The sequence below is a fragment of the Diadema setosum genome, chromosome 5, assembly GCF_964275005.1.
Source record: "Diadema setosum chromosome 5, eeDiaSeto1, whole genome shotgun sequence".
Taxonomy (NCBI): domain Eukaryota; kingdom Metazoa; phylum Echinodermata; class Echinoidea; order Diadematoida; family Diadematidae; genus Diadema; species Diadema setosum.
The window spans coordinates 36,279,319-36,294,074 of record NC_092689.1 but is presented as its reverse complement, the minus strand read 5'-3'; the positions used below and the strand labels follow the sequence as shown (position 1 = coordinate 36,294,074).

General features: G+C 37.5%; 1 protein-coding gene across 1 annotated transcript in view; it reads left to right on the top strand.

The window, feature by feature from the left end:
- Positions 1–14,756, top strand: part of LOC140229339 (USP6 N-terminal-like protein) — a 117,661-nt gene that overhangs the window by 48,486 nt on the left and 54,419 nt on the right. Inside the window, exons 3-5 of the mRNA XM_072309622.1 lie at positions 10,863–10,936; positions 12,799–12,884; positions 13,402–13,444. Of these exons, the coding sequence (XP_072165723.1) occupies positions 10,863–10,936; positions 12,799–12,884; positions 13,402–13,444 (203 nt within the window). The remainder of the gene's footprint in view (positions 1–10,862; positions 10,937–12,798; positions 12,885–13,401; positions 13,445–14,756) is intronic.

Below are 14,756 nucleotides of genomic sequence, written 5' to 3'. Positions count from 1 at the left end.
GAAGTTTGAAGGGGGTATATAGGAATCAGCGGACGGTCGGGCGGTCGGTCGGGCGGGCGGTCGGTCGGTCGGGCGGTCGGGCGGTCGGTCCGTTGCAAATCTTGCGTCGCGAACTACTTCCTCAGTTTTCAACCGATTCCCATAAAACTTGGCACAGATGTGTGCCTTGGGTTGTAGATGTGCAAGACGTATTTTTTGACAGTACCCAAAAGTACGTTGCCATGGTAACGGCATATTATGGGCAAAAATGGGTACAAATCTTGCGTCGCGAACTCCTCCCACAGTTTTTGATCAATTTTTATGAAATTAGGTACAGATGTTCATCTGAATATGTTAATGTGCAAGACACATATTTCCGCAGTGGCAAAAAGTGCGTTGCCATGGTAACAGCATGTTATTGGTAAAATATAGGGCAAAATGCTTCATGGCAAAACTGCTTCATCAGTGTTCTTCCAATTCTCATGGAATTCATATTGAATGTTTGTCTTAGGATATAGGTCAGCATGACACATTTCTTGACAGTGACAAAAAGTATGTTGCCATGGTAACAGCTCACATATTATGAGCCAAAATGATGGAAAATTTTGTGTTGCAAACTACTTCCTCAGTTTTTGCCCAATTTCCATGAAACTTGGTACAGATGTGTGCCTTTTGTTGTAGATGTGCAAGACGCATTTTTCGACAGTACCCGAAAGTACGTTGCCATGGTAACGGCATATTAATGGCAGAAGATCAAGGAAAGATCTTGCGGATTTAACTACTTCCTCAGTTTTTTGACCAAAGCTTATGAAATGTTGTTTGGCGGGGGTATAACCAGTCGCTGTAGCAACATTTCTAGTTTTTTTTTTTTTTTTTTGGGGGGGGGGGGTAGGGGGTCATATCTCTTAATGTTTCTGTTCAAAAATTCTAAGAGCATCTGAATGGAAATCAAACATACAGTTGCTGTTGTCAGCATGAGGACTTTGTATTGTTGATCATTTCACAAAGCACTCAAATACCATTTACACGCATGTGGCATTCAGTGACTAAGCTAATTGAACCTGAAAGAGAAGTGGGTGGGGTTGGTAACTGTACATGTACATGGTCTCCACTGAAGTTTATCTGAAGTTACTGCTCTATTTTTAAGTTTAGTTTAATCATTGTACCATTTTCTTTCATATTTCGTCCCAAGCAAGCGTTTGCTCCTGTGGTACATGTACACCAGACCATGCTTGGATATCTTGCACTCTGACAAACGTACACACTACATATTGTACTGCAGGCTTAGATCAAAACTCCCATATTAAACTTGTAAACTAGTCACACACTTTTCACGAAGGATGTGCAATAGTGATACATGTATGTATGTTCTTGCCAGTGCCTACCCTATGCTGTGGAATGCAGGCCCACATTGACCCTGTTCACATCAGGATGAGTAAAGAATGCAGAATGAACTCCACTGATGTATCTGTCATGCCAAGCATTCCTGCGGTGTACATTCAGTTTACACTGCTATTGTGCCTTTCTCTGTCAACCTGTCACAAAAGCCATTCTTGCCTTAGCCTTTTGTCAAGGCCCTCTCACTGTAAGGGGCGAGCAAAGTGCCTCGCGCAACCCCTTTCAGCTGGGCTCTCTTCACCATACAGCGAGAGGGCCTTGACAAAAGGCTGTTCTTGCCTCTGTACAGTGACCCTGTTCACGTAAATAAAATTAGCTGATTGATGTGTATTTTTGATACGTACAGTAGATAATGTTGTCATAACTTTGGGAGTACCTGGTGCCAAAAAATGCACCGCTATATTCTTATCTTGCCTCAGACAAGAGCCCCAGGAAATCAGACAGCATTGCCGGTTGAAACATTAGTGGCGCAGCAGAAGTTGTTGAGCTACGACAATGACACCCACAGATTTGCTGTGGCTCCGCCGATTCGAGGGTACATTCTTGCTGAATACCCACATTTTGTTGTGAAGTTTGGGTAATGTGTCAAAAAAAAAAAAGTCTGTGCTCCCATTTGAAAATATGGGTGACGTGCATAAAGGAAATATTAAAGTTACGCACTTTGTTTAAGTTGTGAGATGTTGACATTGCACCCTCTGGTATACTTGTATATATGGAGGTTTGTATTCGTTAAAGTAATATTAACATTTTGTGAATGTATGCAAATTGTTTTAATAGAAGTTCCAAAGCTTCCCTTTTTTTACATCCATATTCTGAAAAACATTTTCGATATTCTTTGCTTGATTTCACTCCATGTAGGTTAACTTGAACTGTTGAGTGAAAGTTCATTTTGAGGATTTTTTTTTTATATTTGATTATTGTTATTATTATTATTTTTTTTGGGGGGGGGGGTGGGGGTGGGGGTTACACCACCCACACTTGCACAGGGTACCAGTTATTCAGGTGTGTTGTTGAGAGTTGTGGTCAGAATGTGACTGGGTGAATCATGCCACTAAAAACAGGGACATATCGCCACAAGTGGCTGAGCTCATGGCAGGAAACTTGTATCGTGCATGAGATATTGAGATGGAATGGAATGTTTCATCTATTTATTTTTGTCTGGGCTGACTGCAAAATCTGCAATTCTGTCACTTAATCCTCAGTTGATTTGCTGTCAAATAGAGAAAGTTTTTTTTTTTTTTTTTTTTTTTTTCTCCAAAAGAGAAAGTGATAAATGCCTGTTGCAGGACAATGACTGCATGATGCCATGATACACTATTCTGTATGTCCATTTTGAGACAAGATTTAATTCCTTCCCTCTACTTTCTGTCGGGACTCACTGGTGTATGATATCGATGATATTTCTCAGAAATTGTGTCAGAGCAGTGTGTGATACTCAAGGTTAGATGAGTACCCAGTGGTGGAAAAAATATCTATTTCCATAGAATGCCCAACACTATGAAGAAGGAACTATGTTGTATGTTACTGGTTAATATTGCAGAAGTTGAACTCTATTTCTGAATTTCCTATATTGGCCATGAATTCAATAATAGGAAATCATATTGTTTACATAAAATGTCAGAATTGTGGTGATGTAGAAATGAAGCCTTTGTAAAGGGGAGGGAGTTGAATTAAATAAAATTTGAATAAATAGAAAAAAGTAATTTCATTATATATATTTTTATAGTATAAACCAGTGGAAGCATTGTAAAGCATGATGTCATTGCCTAAAAACTCTTTACATACAGTTCAACTGAGTATGTGATTGTGCTAGAGGATATACAGTGTAAATGCTTTGCAAACAACATTTTGAATGTCAAATGTTATTTTGGGTCTGATTGGAATTAGACTTCTACTGCAGTGTTTGCTGGCTTTACTCTTCCATAAAAGTCAACTTCGTTAGAAAGTAGGGATTCCTCATATCTAGTCCTTTATGTGCCTCGATACTTTAAAAGCTTAAAGGGATGGTATAGTTTTGGTTGAGATGGGAATTCAGCTTTTAACTTTTTGCAAGACAATTACGAAAGCACTTATGAAATAATCAGAGAACATACAGTACAATTCTAAGAGGAATTCAAAGTTCATTTGATTAAAATCGGTTTGAAATGGCTGAGATATCCAAAAACAAAGTAAAACAAAGCCATCCTAATAAATGATGGGTTGTAAAGTTTTATTAGGATGGCTTTATTTTGGATATCTCAGCCATTTCAAAATCAATCTTCATCAAATGAACTTCCTCTAAGAGTTCCTCTTAGAATTGTATGCTCTTTTATATTTCATAAGAGGTTTCTCATTATTTCTCTAAGAAAAAAAGGTTGGAAACCTGAAGCCGGCCACCTCAGCCAAAACTATACTAACCTTTTAAACTTGCCAATGCTTAATTTTCATCAGCATTCAGGAATCCTTCAAAACCTGACTACATGTAAAAGTTATAACGTTAGCAAGCCCACTCAGGTATAGCAGTGTTTCCCAGTCTAACGGAAAGACCATGGTGACACAGTGGGGATTACAGCTGTAGGCAATTTCTGTCATTCATTGACAGTTAGGCCCGAATTCACGAAGGCGGTACGAATGAAACCATGGTTTAAACCATGGACAAAGACCGGAATTTTTTTTATGGGGTGCCAAGTGTCGCATGGCCTATTTCGTTACGAAATCGGTCATTTCATCGATTTTGTCGACGAAATGTTTATTTTGATATGAAATGTTAACATTACGTCAATAAATGATCATTTCGTTAACGAAATGGTCCTTTTGTCGACGAAATGACTAATTTCACAACGAAATAGGCCATGCGACACTTGACGCTCCATACAAATTGTCCATGGTCTAAACCATGGTTTCATTTGAACCACCTTCATGAATTCAGGCCATAGTTTCCAGACATTTGTACCGATCTGCCAACAAAGTATGTTAGGGGTTAATGTTCACTGACATAAACCACAAGATGTACAACATGTGACAAGCCAAAGACAGCCTTTAGACAGACAGCTTTAGGAGAGATAGGGCAGAAGGTGGGAGTATGACAGATTCACACTCCATCCATTCATCATAAATAACCCCCGCTCAAAGACAAGTACAATGAATAACTGAAAGAGCAGGCAATAGAGGGGATTGGCCATCTGTTAATTGATAGAAAAATATTACCCCATGGCACTCCAATGACGATTGTCATCCATCACGAATGTCTTGATGATTAGGGCAAAATCGGTTGACCCACTTTAAAAATCGCGTAGTTGATATACTCTGCCTTGCAACAATGGGTTCAGCATGAAGAGATGGGAGCAATGAGGAAGTTGATTTGTATGTTGTCTATCATAACGGGAAAAATGTAATCAATCTGGTTTGTTCTTTTTCCACACTATACTGCTCACACTTGAGGAAGCACATGCTCACACACCTACATTGTACTGTACCGACACACTCAAATGTAAATTCATGTAGTGTTGAGCAAAGTGACCTCTACAAATGAATGAATAAAAAGGATTGCAAATATTGTATTGCATGGAAAAAAGGGACGTAACTCGGTGGTTTCCCAGAAGCATGATATGACAACTCTTTTTCCTCCTCTAGTCTTTTAGGCATGTGATAGAATGCACAATTAAGATTCAGTAGTGTGCCACGGCGTTCTTCTCTTGCCCATTTAGATTCTCTGAGCATTTTATTCGGGAATTCTCCCTGTCACATTTCGTCCGTCCCCCCCACATGGTTCGAACGGTCGGCAGCTGAAGGCACGCTCTGCCTCCAGCGTCCCGCAGATTACATGCTTAAAATGTCATCAGGATAATGCGGCTACCGGCCGCGATTTAAAGGGAGCAGCCCCCCCCCCCACCTTTCGCAAAGCATCATGGGTTACGCCAATGTGATGACTACATTTAAGCAAGGAGATAAAGAATTTGTTGTCATGCAGTAACATATATCACGGTGATGTTTGACACTTTATATACAATACTGAAGTCTATTTCTTGAGGAAAAGGAGAGAGTGTAAGACTCTACTACATGCAGAAGAGTGAGCATGAGCACAGAGTTTACAAGTCTGGCATGTAATATGCCAGCTCAAATTATAAATGAATATATCACAACATATTATATTATTATTGTAACATTTCATTTGAAGTAATATATGAGAATCTGTCATCACGTTGTAAACTGGAAAGCCCCCTATATTGTAGATACACTCAAGAACTGAAAAAAGATGTCTTTGTAATTTTGTGTTGTTTACTTCAGTTTTGCTTTTACACTCTGGTATTTTCCCCTCAATTTACCATGTGCTAATTCAATGCCATATACGCCACATTCAGGTGATGTTTGATGGCTTGTAAGATTATTCCGAGGAAGGACATGACTTGTGCCTTTAAGGGCAACCTCCATTGGCCCATTGTCAATGTGCACTTTAGATTCAACATCGGCATAAAGCCATCATGTGATGCAATTCTTGGAATTCAAGATGACTGTTCATTATGTATATACTCTGTGTATCCGGTATAGACTGAACAATGTTGTGATTATAGGAAAAGTCAACCTTGACTAGTGATGTTTCTTGTGTTTCTGGAATATGCATCAAATATTCAAACAAGACTAAATTCCCATCTTGTGACAATTATGATGCCTTTTTAATAGTGTCGTGCAGCTTTTAGTGAGTAATGTACAATGTAATCATGTTCCACATGCGTGGACAAGCACTGCACAACTATGCAAGTCAGTTTTGATATGTGTATTTTTCCAATACTGCAGAGATTTAAGGTGATTAAGTTTGATTAGCCCTATTTCAAAAATTAAACATAAATAAGACTTAAAACTTTCAGGATATGTAGCCCACATATATGAGAGACAGTGGAGATAAAATCATATGAAACCTTACATTTTTCATGTATATTTTAAACAATATGCCTTAAAAATTGGCCATTTTTGGACACCAAATTTGTGACATGATTAGTACCCCTAAGATCAAATGCATCACACTCAACTAAATTATATATTTCTATAAGTGTTTTTGACTGATCTTATTCCAGAACATGCCTATTTGGAATGACATGTAAAGAAAATCCTGTTAATAAACCTTTTTCATTCCTAAAATGCCATTATAAACAGTGCGTAACGCGTGTTACGCTTGGTGTCCACGCGACAACCGTTACACAGAGATCCTAGAAAAGGTTGATCGGAATTCTGAAAATCAATGCATTTTTGCTGTTTTAATGAGCTCAATGGGGGATGAAAAATATGTGACTTTTGTTCCAAAATATTTACATCTTTATGTCAAAATTAACAATGGTAAATCAACAATTTTTTGGTGTCCAATGTAACCACCGTTACACATGAAGATTTGATCTTTTATTTTGTACATTTCCAATACTATTTACTGGCCTTTCTGATTTTTCTGAGTTCCTTTCCAGGATAGGTATCCAAAAGAAAAGAATATAAATTATATAAAATATTTGGGAAGAAACTATTTGCCTCTTTCTCTTTAGTGTCCAATCGCGACGCGCGTTGCGACACGCGTTATGCATATTTGGAAAATGCCTAAATAAGTACAAACAGTAAAATTCTGCACTGTTATCACAATACATTAGTTACATTATTAACAAATCAAGTTCATAAATATTTTGTGATCAACAATATGTGTTTAAAATTATTTTCAATATTCTATGTAACGGATGTTACATAGGACACCAAGCATTTTCAATGGATTTCCCTATAGGAATGTACACAAAATAACATTTTTCTGATTTAATTTTTTACAGAGCTTTTTTGTGCACTATCTCTCTGTACAACCCTGAATATCAAGAAGTCACTATTCATTAAAATGAAGCTTATTTTGAGGTCATTCTAGTGGAATTTAATTTGTAGTACAGTGTCACACTTTTGGTTGCAGTATTGTAAAACTACACATATACTATTAGAGATATACTAGCTGATGTCAAGGAAGTTAGTTATCAGAGAAGTAATAAGAATATAGACCATACTGTGTTTGCATCAGTGAAATAAACAGGAGGTGATATGGAATTCTTCTTTAGAGTTTGCCTTGCCTTGTCTGATACTGTACATTATACTGTAAAGCACAATATTTTTGCGGCATGAAATTTTCGCGAATTGGAGCCGACGGCCTTTATTGCGGCATGAAATTTTCGCGAGTTGCCTACAACATTCAATGCATATGTGTAGACAAGAACTTTCACATGCATTTTAATTTCCCAAATCTTGGCTCTCACAAAATTTGTGAAATTTTAATGCATGCGAACATTCCTCGTTTTACAGTAGTTCACTGGATATTTGTTACATGGCTTGCTCATTATCAGGGGTTTGCATGATGTTGGTATATATAACAAGAAGGATTGCATATAACATTCATTTCATTATTTGTATCTTCTTCTTTTTCTTTTTTTTTTTTGAGGGGGCATATTCTCTATCATTACATGTCAACAACATTGTCTGAAAATGTATCTTTCACATGAAAATCTGACAGCATGTATCCAAGGAGATAAAGCTTGTACACACTGTGTATGGATGCTAACTGAAATGCATGCCACTGGGCTAGCTGCCCCATGCCTTGGTGACATGCCAAATGGATTACTATGTTAAACCGGTCAGTTACACCCATTTTGCTCAAGGAACAGAAAGCATCTTTGCACTCTGCACTCAGAATAGAGCTGCCAGACAATGAAAAACAAAAAGTCTTGTTCTACCCCCCCCCCCTCCAGTAGGCGACAGTGCCCAGACAGCACCTTTAACTCAATATCTTCCTGTCATACCTATGGCCGAATGTTGCAGATACAAGCCCTAGTTTTTCTTTTTTGCACAGCCCTTTGTTTCTGATTGATTTTTCTTCTATGTACGTCATCATGTCATCTGCATCCTCCCTTGATTTCCCTCAAGTTGATCATTCAGTGATCAAGAGTAGCTTTAGTAATAATTGCTTGAAAATCATTGCTTCAAATATTTTGAGTACCGTCCCTGTGGAACTGGGATGAGTGGTTTCACTAATATTTAAAGGGAATCCCCTAAAATTTAAATTTGAGAGGTGTGAGAGCATGTCCTAAGAACTCTAGAGAAAATTCTATCCCATCACAAAAAATGTCCCAAACTGTGAAATATTAATTTCAATAAATCAGCACGCACTAGTGCGCGCTGCAATAATAGCCGCGCGTAGCACATCGGTGTGTGCACGTTTCCTTCGTTAGCCTCCGTCTGCACACAGCTATATCGAATCCTGTCTATCGATATCGCCTCATCGAGCCATATGCATCCGCATGAGTAGAGGCTGCTGCGGCTGCCTGGTCAGTGGCCCGGCGCGGCGCAGTAGCACCAACCTAGCTGCATATGTGGACATTTGTTTGCGTTTGCATGTTTTGAGAGTATCGTACATAGTACACTGATCGTGCAGAAACTACGCAATCTAAATGCAGTCGATAATGCAAGACGACTACTCTTAGATCAAGGCGCATGTAATTTTTGGCATTTTAGAGATTGATCTATGTCTCTTTTTATATTGCTATATCTCTGTATGTGAGTAATGTTGCACTCTTATATTTGATAGGGATATTACCAGTACAATAACCTACAATGTCAGAAAACTAAATTTCTGTGTACAGATACACTTTAACAAGAATGTAGATACACATACAAATATACGGTAGAAGTTAATTTCTGGACACCAAATCTGCAAAGCACTTTGTTGATTTTTGTTTGTCTGTTTGTTGAAAAGGCCAAAAAAATTAAGTATTCTTTGTTTCCATAGGGCTGGACACAAATATTTATTTGTTATGGACACAGTCATTTGTTTATGCAAGAGTGTATGATTAATATTTCATTTCCTCTTTTCCGTGCTGTTGTCCTTTGACGCAGTGTTTATTAACGGTCTGTTTCATTGTGGCATCTTTTTTGTCACCATTCTAATTGTAATCTGCTCATTGAAAAACAAAAAGACAAAAAGCTGTCCAAGCTCTGTGGTTGTGATGTAAGATCGCCTTATCATCAACGGCATGCATTACATTTAGATGCAATATGGCACTTCCAGAGTAAAAAATGTACATTTGTATTTTTTGTTGTAATGTCTCTGGTTTGTTTGTTTTTTGTTTTTTTTTCTGAGGAATGAGGGATCTACATTTGTCAGCAATGAAATGTGTAAACTATTCAGCGCTCTTGTACACATAGTCACAGTGTACCTACTGTATACTAGTATTTGCGAATAGGATGCACATGAAAGCATGCATGAACAGTAGCTTCTTTGTACATTACTTTGTTTAAAATCAGCCAGCAATTTTGTTCATTCTCAGTGTACATCACTGTGTGGTGTGTATGTATGTATGTTGGTGTGTTTGTATGTGCTGTTTTCTCATCACCAATTATTTGATTCTCGGTTGATACATGTATCTCTGGCACTTGACATCGTAGTATGCATTAAAATGTCATGATGTAGATATACTGGAATTTGAGTTAATCATTGGTCCATGCAGCTTACCTTAGTAACCTTTAAAGTCATACTGAAGACTTTGCAGCAGAAATTATCATCTCAGCATTATTAGATTGGCAGCTCCCAATTTTCCCGCATGTTATGTATTGAAAAAGATTAAATAGAGCCAGTTGAATTCATTAAAACTGCACAAAATAATAAGAATTACAGACAAATTTTCCACACTGAGATAGACACATTTTACCTTAATCCTCAAAGCTTTAAAGGTAGGGAATCCCATTCATAATCCCATTTGCATGCCTTAAATGAAGAGTTGTATAAACACAGTGGTTTGTTGAAGAGAGTATCATTTTAGAAACTCCCATAAAGTATTGAAAGTGGAAGGTAACATTTAGTACATTTTTATTGACCGTTAGATTTTGAATTGAATTCTTTTCGGGGCTCACCGTAAATTCCAGTACATCACTAGGCTACCTTTGCAGACCCATGCACTGCATGTGTGTCCATCATGTATATTTTGTGAATAAAGTTCATCAAAACTTACAAACATTTCTATATACATTCTTGCCACACACTCTATATGTTATTACATCAGCTCTTATACTTTTAGATTTGTGTTCATAGATAAAAAATACAGAAGACTGCAACAAAAAGGCTTAAGTGTGGCTGACGCACAGAACTACTGAGTAGTTGAGTTTTGTGCATTATTCAAACTGTAGATAACTGTTGACTTTCAAATTTCTAAGCAGTGGCCTAAACAAGTCCCCTGAGGTTCATATTTAATGTTTTGCTGCATTTTGGGAGTATCTTAGGTATCTTAGGTATAGATTCAGCAATCTAAATGCTTTCGATAATCTTGCCATCAAAATGAGCAACAGGATAAGACCAAATAGACAGCAAATGAAGGAGATATATTTAATTGAGCTGTATTAGTACTAATGATAAACAGTCAGAATTATAATAGAAAGATGGCAGCACTGAACCACATTTCTATGCTAATCAGCTTCTCCTTTTCTTGCTCTTCTTCTCATTCCAGCGGAAACACATGAAATGGAGGCCCTACAGAGGGCCCAGAAGGAACGCCATGACATCTGTCTGAGATACGACAAGGTGGGTGTCCATAACAATGCAAGAATTCATTCATTTGAATAAATATGCAGTACCCGCTGCATGCTGTAAGGATTAGAACCAGCACTGGCTGTCGGGCAGAAGCCTGGTGGTCCGGTCCAGTGGGTAAGACGCCTGTCCGAGATACAGCAGATTGTGGGTGTGAATGCAACCCGAGTACAGTATAGCTATATGCTAATGATTTTTTTTTTTTTTTTTTTTTTTAAATCATGGCATCTACTGAAACATTGAATAATCTGTGCTTGTTTATGTCGATGAAGGGCAGTTTGTCAATCAGTTGTAAGGTGAATGTCCTTGATTAGTGGCCTGAGAATGCCTCAGCTGTATTGCCAAAGAAGTATGACTTTATGTTTGACATTTTTTTTTCATTAAGAAATAAAGAAATATTGCAAACTAATTTTCATTTATCAATTTAGTGTGCACAGTGTAGGCAAGATTTTCAATTTTCGACCAACCGAAATACGCCTTCGAAATGTGGTTTTACACTACATCAGTATGTTTTTCGTTCTGCGAGGTTAGCCCTCCTGCTTCAAACTCACCACATGATCTGATGCTTTGTTTGTCAGGCTGCCATAGACTTACAGTTGAAATCAACTATATAATCAATTTTAACTCTTCATAAAACAGGGCCCTGAAATGATACAAACATTTCTTTCTTTGTTTAGTCATGAGGCCTAGTATGACAAAAAAAAAAAAAAAAATGTGACAGAGACAACCACAAGAAGAACAGAGAAGCATGTCATTTATTGAAAGTAGTTGAGACATACAATGGTATGTCTCGAGGCCAAATTTGTGTTGTTTTGTTTTGTTTTGTGTGCCTCACCACTGTCTACCGGTCTCGGAGGAACCCAAAGTTTTGTCAGTTTCCCCAGAAAAGTTTCTATTTGTTTGGTAGGTCCCTAGATGGACTTCCTGATGTTGATCTTTTTATTGGAAAAAGTTTTAAAAAGGAATTAGTCATGACTGCAAAAGCATGTGTCTTCCTTGATAATTTTTTACCGATGTCAGTGTGAGATCACATGGTTTATGCACATGATTGTTCACATAGCGTTGGCTTTAGTCATCCCTTAAAAGATAAATATGGACTTTACCTGGTTGGCTCTTTCTTTATGCACACATTGTAAGTGGAGTCAAACGACAAGAAATCCTTTCAAACTAAAGTTTCTCCTTTGCTCTCATACAGTAGGTAGTGTAGAACACCCAAGACAAGAGACATTGTTAAAATACAAATTGTACTTTACGGTCCACCTGGTAGATTTTTGTTTTCTCTGATAAGGTCAGTCCGCAATGTTCTTTTGGCATGAGATATTGCATGTTATAAAATGGATAAAATCTACACACAAGACGATAATAAGTTGCAAGTACTCAACATACCCGTGGTATGTATGTCTAAAATGTCAGGCTGCAACTTTTCTTTTACACGTTTGTGTGCAAAGAAAGTTATGTCATGAAATTACACTCTGCTGAAATTTAGATAACCGAATGTCCTGTACTTTATTTTGTTTTTATGTTGAGTGGAGAAAATCCTATGCAAGTCCCATATAACTGCATTTGTGGTGGCACTTGTGAATTTACATGGTCTTCAGTTGATTTCCCTTCTTTGATGTGAGATTATCTTGCACATGAGAATCAAGTGGATTTGGACATTTGAACACTTGATTATTGGTAATGAACTGTGTAATTTTCTGTCTCTTGGAATGTGCCTGCGATCTGATGCAAGATTGGGCGCTTCAGTTTAGGCACACCGACATACATCAATATCACGTCACATCATGCGTAGAGCCAGATAAGTCTTTGAAAAGCAAGGGTGATGATATTCATGTCGTGTGTGGTCTTTGTTTTAGGGAAGAGACAAAGGAGCCCAGATAGACCCTTGGGAAGATGCCACCTACATCATCTACAAGGTCACCGACCGATACGGTTTCCTACAGTGAGTAACGGTGACACCTCTCTCTGGCATGGTGTCTCAGATCTTCTCTTCTCGTCACTTTTATTCTATTGTAAGGGGAATCACCCCAAATATACATGTGGATTCGATGAATACAGAAATACCAGTAGAACACATACAGGAGAGTTTGAGGAAAAATAGAACAAAGCATTCAAAAGTTATGAATTTTTAAAGTTATAGTGAAATCTACATGTATGTGCTGTCATTGCTTGAAAAAGAAGACTACGTTTCTTGATGTCACAATAGGGCAAGAACATAAAAAGAATTCAAAATATTTTCAATTTTCTTGCATAATGAAAGAGCACTTTACTTTTCTCTTTCAGAAGCCAGGGGAATATTTTAGACCCTTAGGATACACTTTGTATGTCAGTGACAAGTCAAAGTGGTGTTTATTTTTTTAAGAAATGATAAATGTTGTGGAATTTTTTTGTGGCAATGATTAAGATGAATTCATATTTTCATGGTCTGTCTTAAAATGTGTGTTTCCTCCTGCCTGCAGTGAAACGGAGCTACCTCCCAGTCCAGATGAAGAAGAGAGAAAGGTAAGGAAGATGGTGCACATAATGCAGGCTTGTTTCCTGGCCATTGCTATGTCAGGCAAGGCTCAATCATCTTCTGAGACTGGCAGTAGCTATACAGTGTCTATGACTGCTGAAAATTGTAATTGATTTTATTGATGGTGTTATTGTAATTATTATTATTGTAATTATCATTATTATTATGATTATGATTATGATTATGATTATGATTATGATTATTATTATTATTATTATTATCATTATTATTATTATTATTATCATCATCATCATCATCATCATCATCATCATCATCATGATCATGATCATCATTATGGTTATCATGATTATTATTAACCTAATAAAAAGAAAAAAAAATCCAACAAATGGAGCAAATTGGTCCATTCCTGTATAGCAGGTATACAGATATGAATGAGGTGAATCAAAACTTTCTTTCTCAGGCTACATCTATCATGGAGTGCGCACAATTTCACCTTTTATCAATCACAGGAAGTTTTGTCTGCCGTAATCCTTGTGATGCTGTCCGCTGACATTCTAAAACTAGAGAATAGATGGCAAAAACTGTAGATCGAATGTGATCATCATTTGCAGAGTAAGAGATCTGAAATAGCACTGTCTGACCCTCAACAAAAGAGGGCAGTAGGCAACCTAGATGAATCCATTTGAGTAGCTAAAGTGTGTGTTCCCTGGGAGCCAAAACCACTGTCAGTTTAGTGGATACGTAGCCCTTGTCTTATAGCGGTTGATATGTCGTGTTTCATTTTCAGTGGGGAGAGTTATGAGGGAGGGAAGATGGCTCAAAAGAAAAGTGAAAGATTCATTATGTTCCATCAGTTCATCAGCTTTGTGCAACATAAAAGCAAAGAGCATTTGGGCACAGCCTATGTGAGCTATATGCTACTGATATGCAATGTACGTGTATACACTTCAGAGAGTACAACCCACAACAAGTTGCATGTGAGTTTAGTAAATTCCAACTTATCACAAGCTGAGAGACTGTGTGTTGTGTAAAACAGGAATCTAGAATTGCCACCTCTTCCTTGCTGTATAATAATAAAAAAAAAACCCACAAAAAACAAACAAACATGCATAAGAACCCCCCCCCCCCCACACCAAAATACAAAGCAATGAACAGACAAACTGATGAATATGTAAGAATGAATACATTGCTTTTTGTATCATGAAAAACTTGTATGCTTTTTTGAGGGTTCATGTATCAAATTTACTAATGATAGGAAATCAATTATCAACTGTCAACTGTTGCAAGCTGGGTTGATGCTATGATCTGGAGCTCACGGGAACTAGGCATGTAGAATTC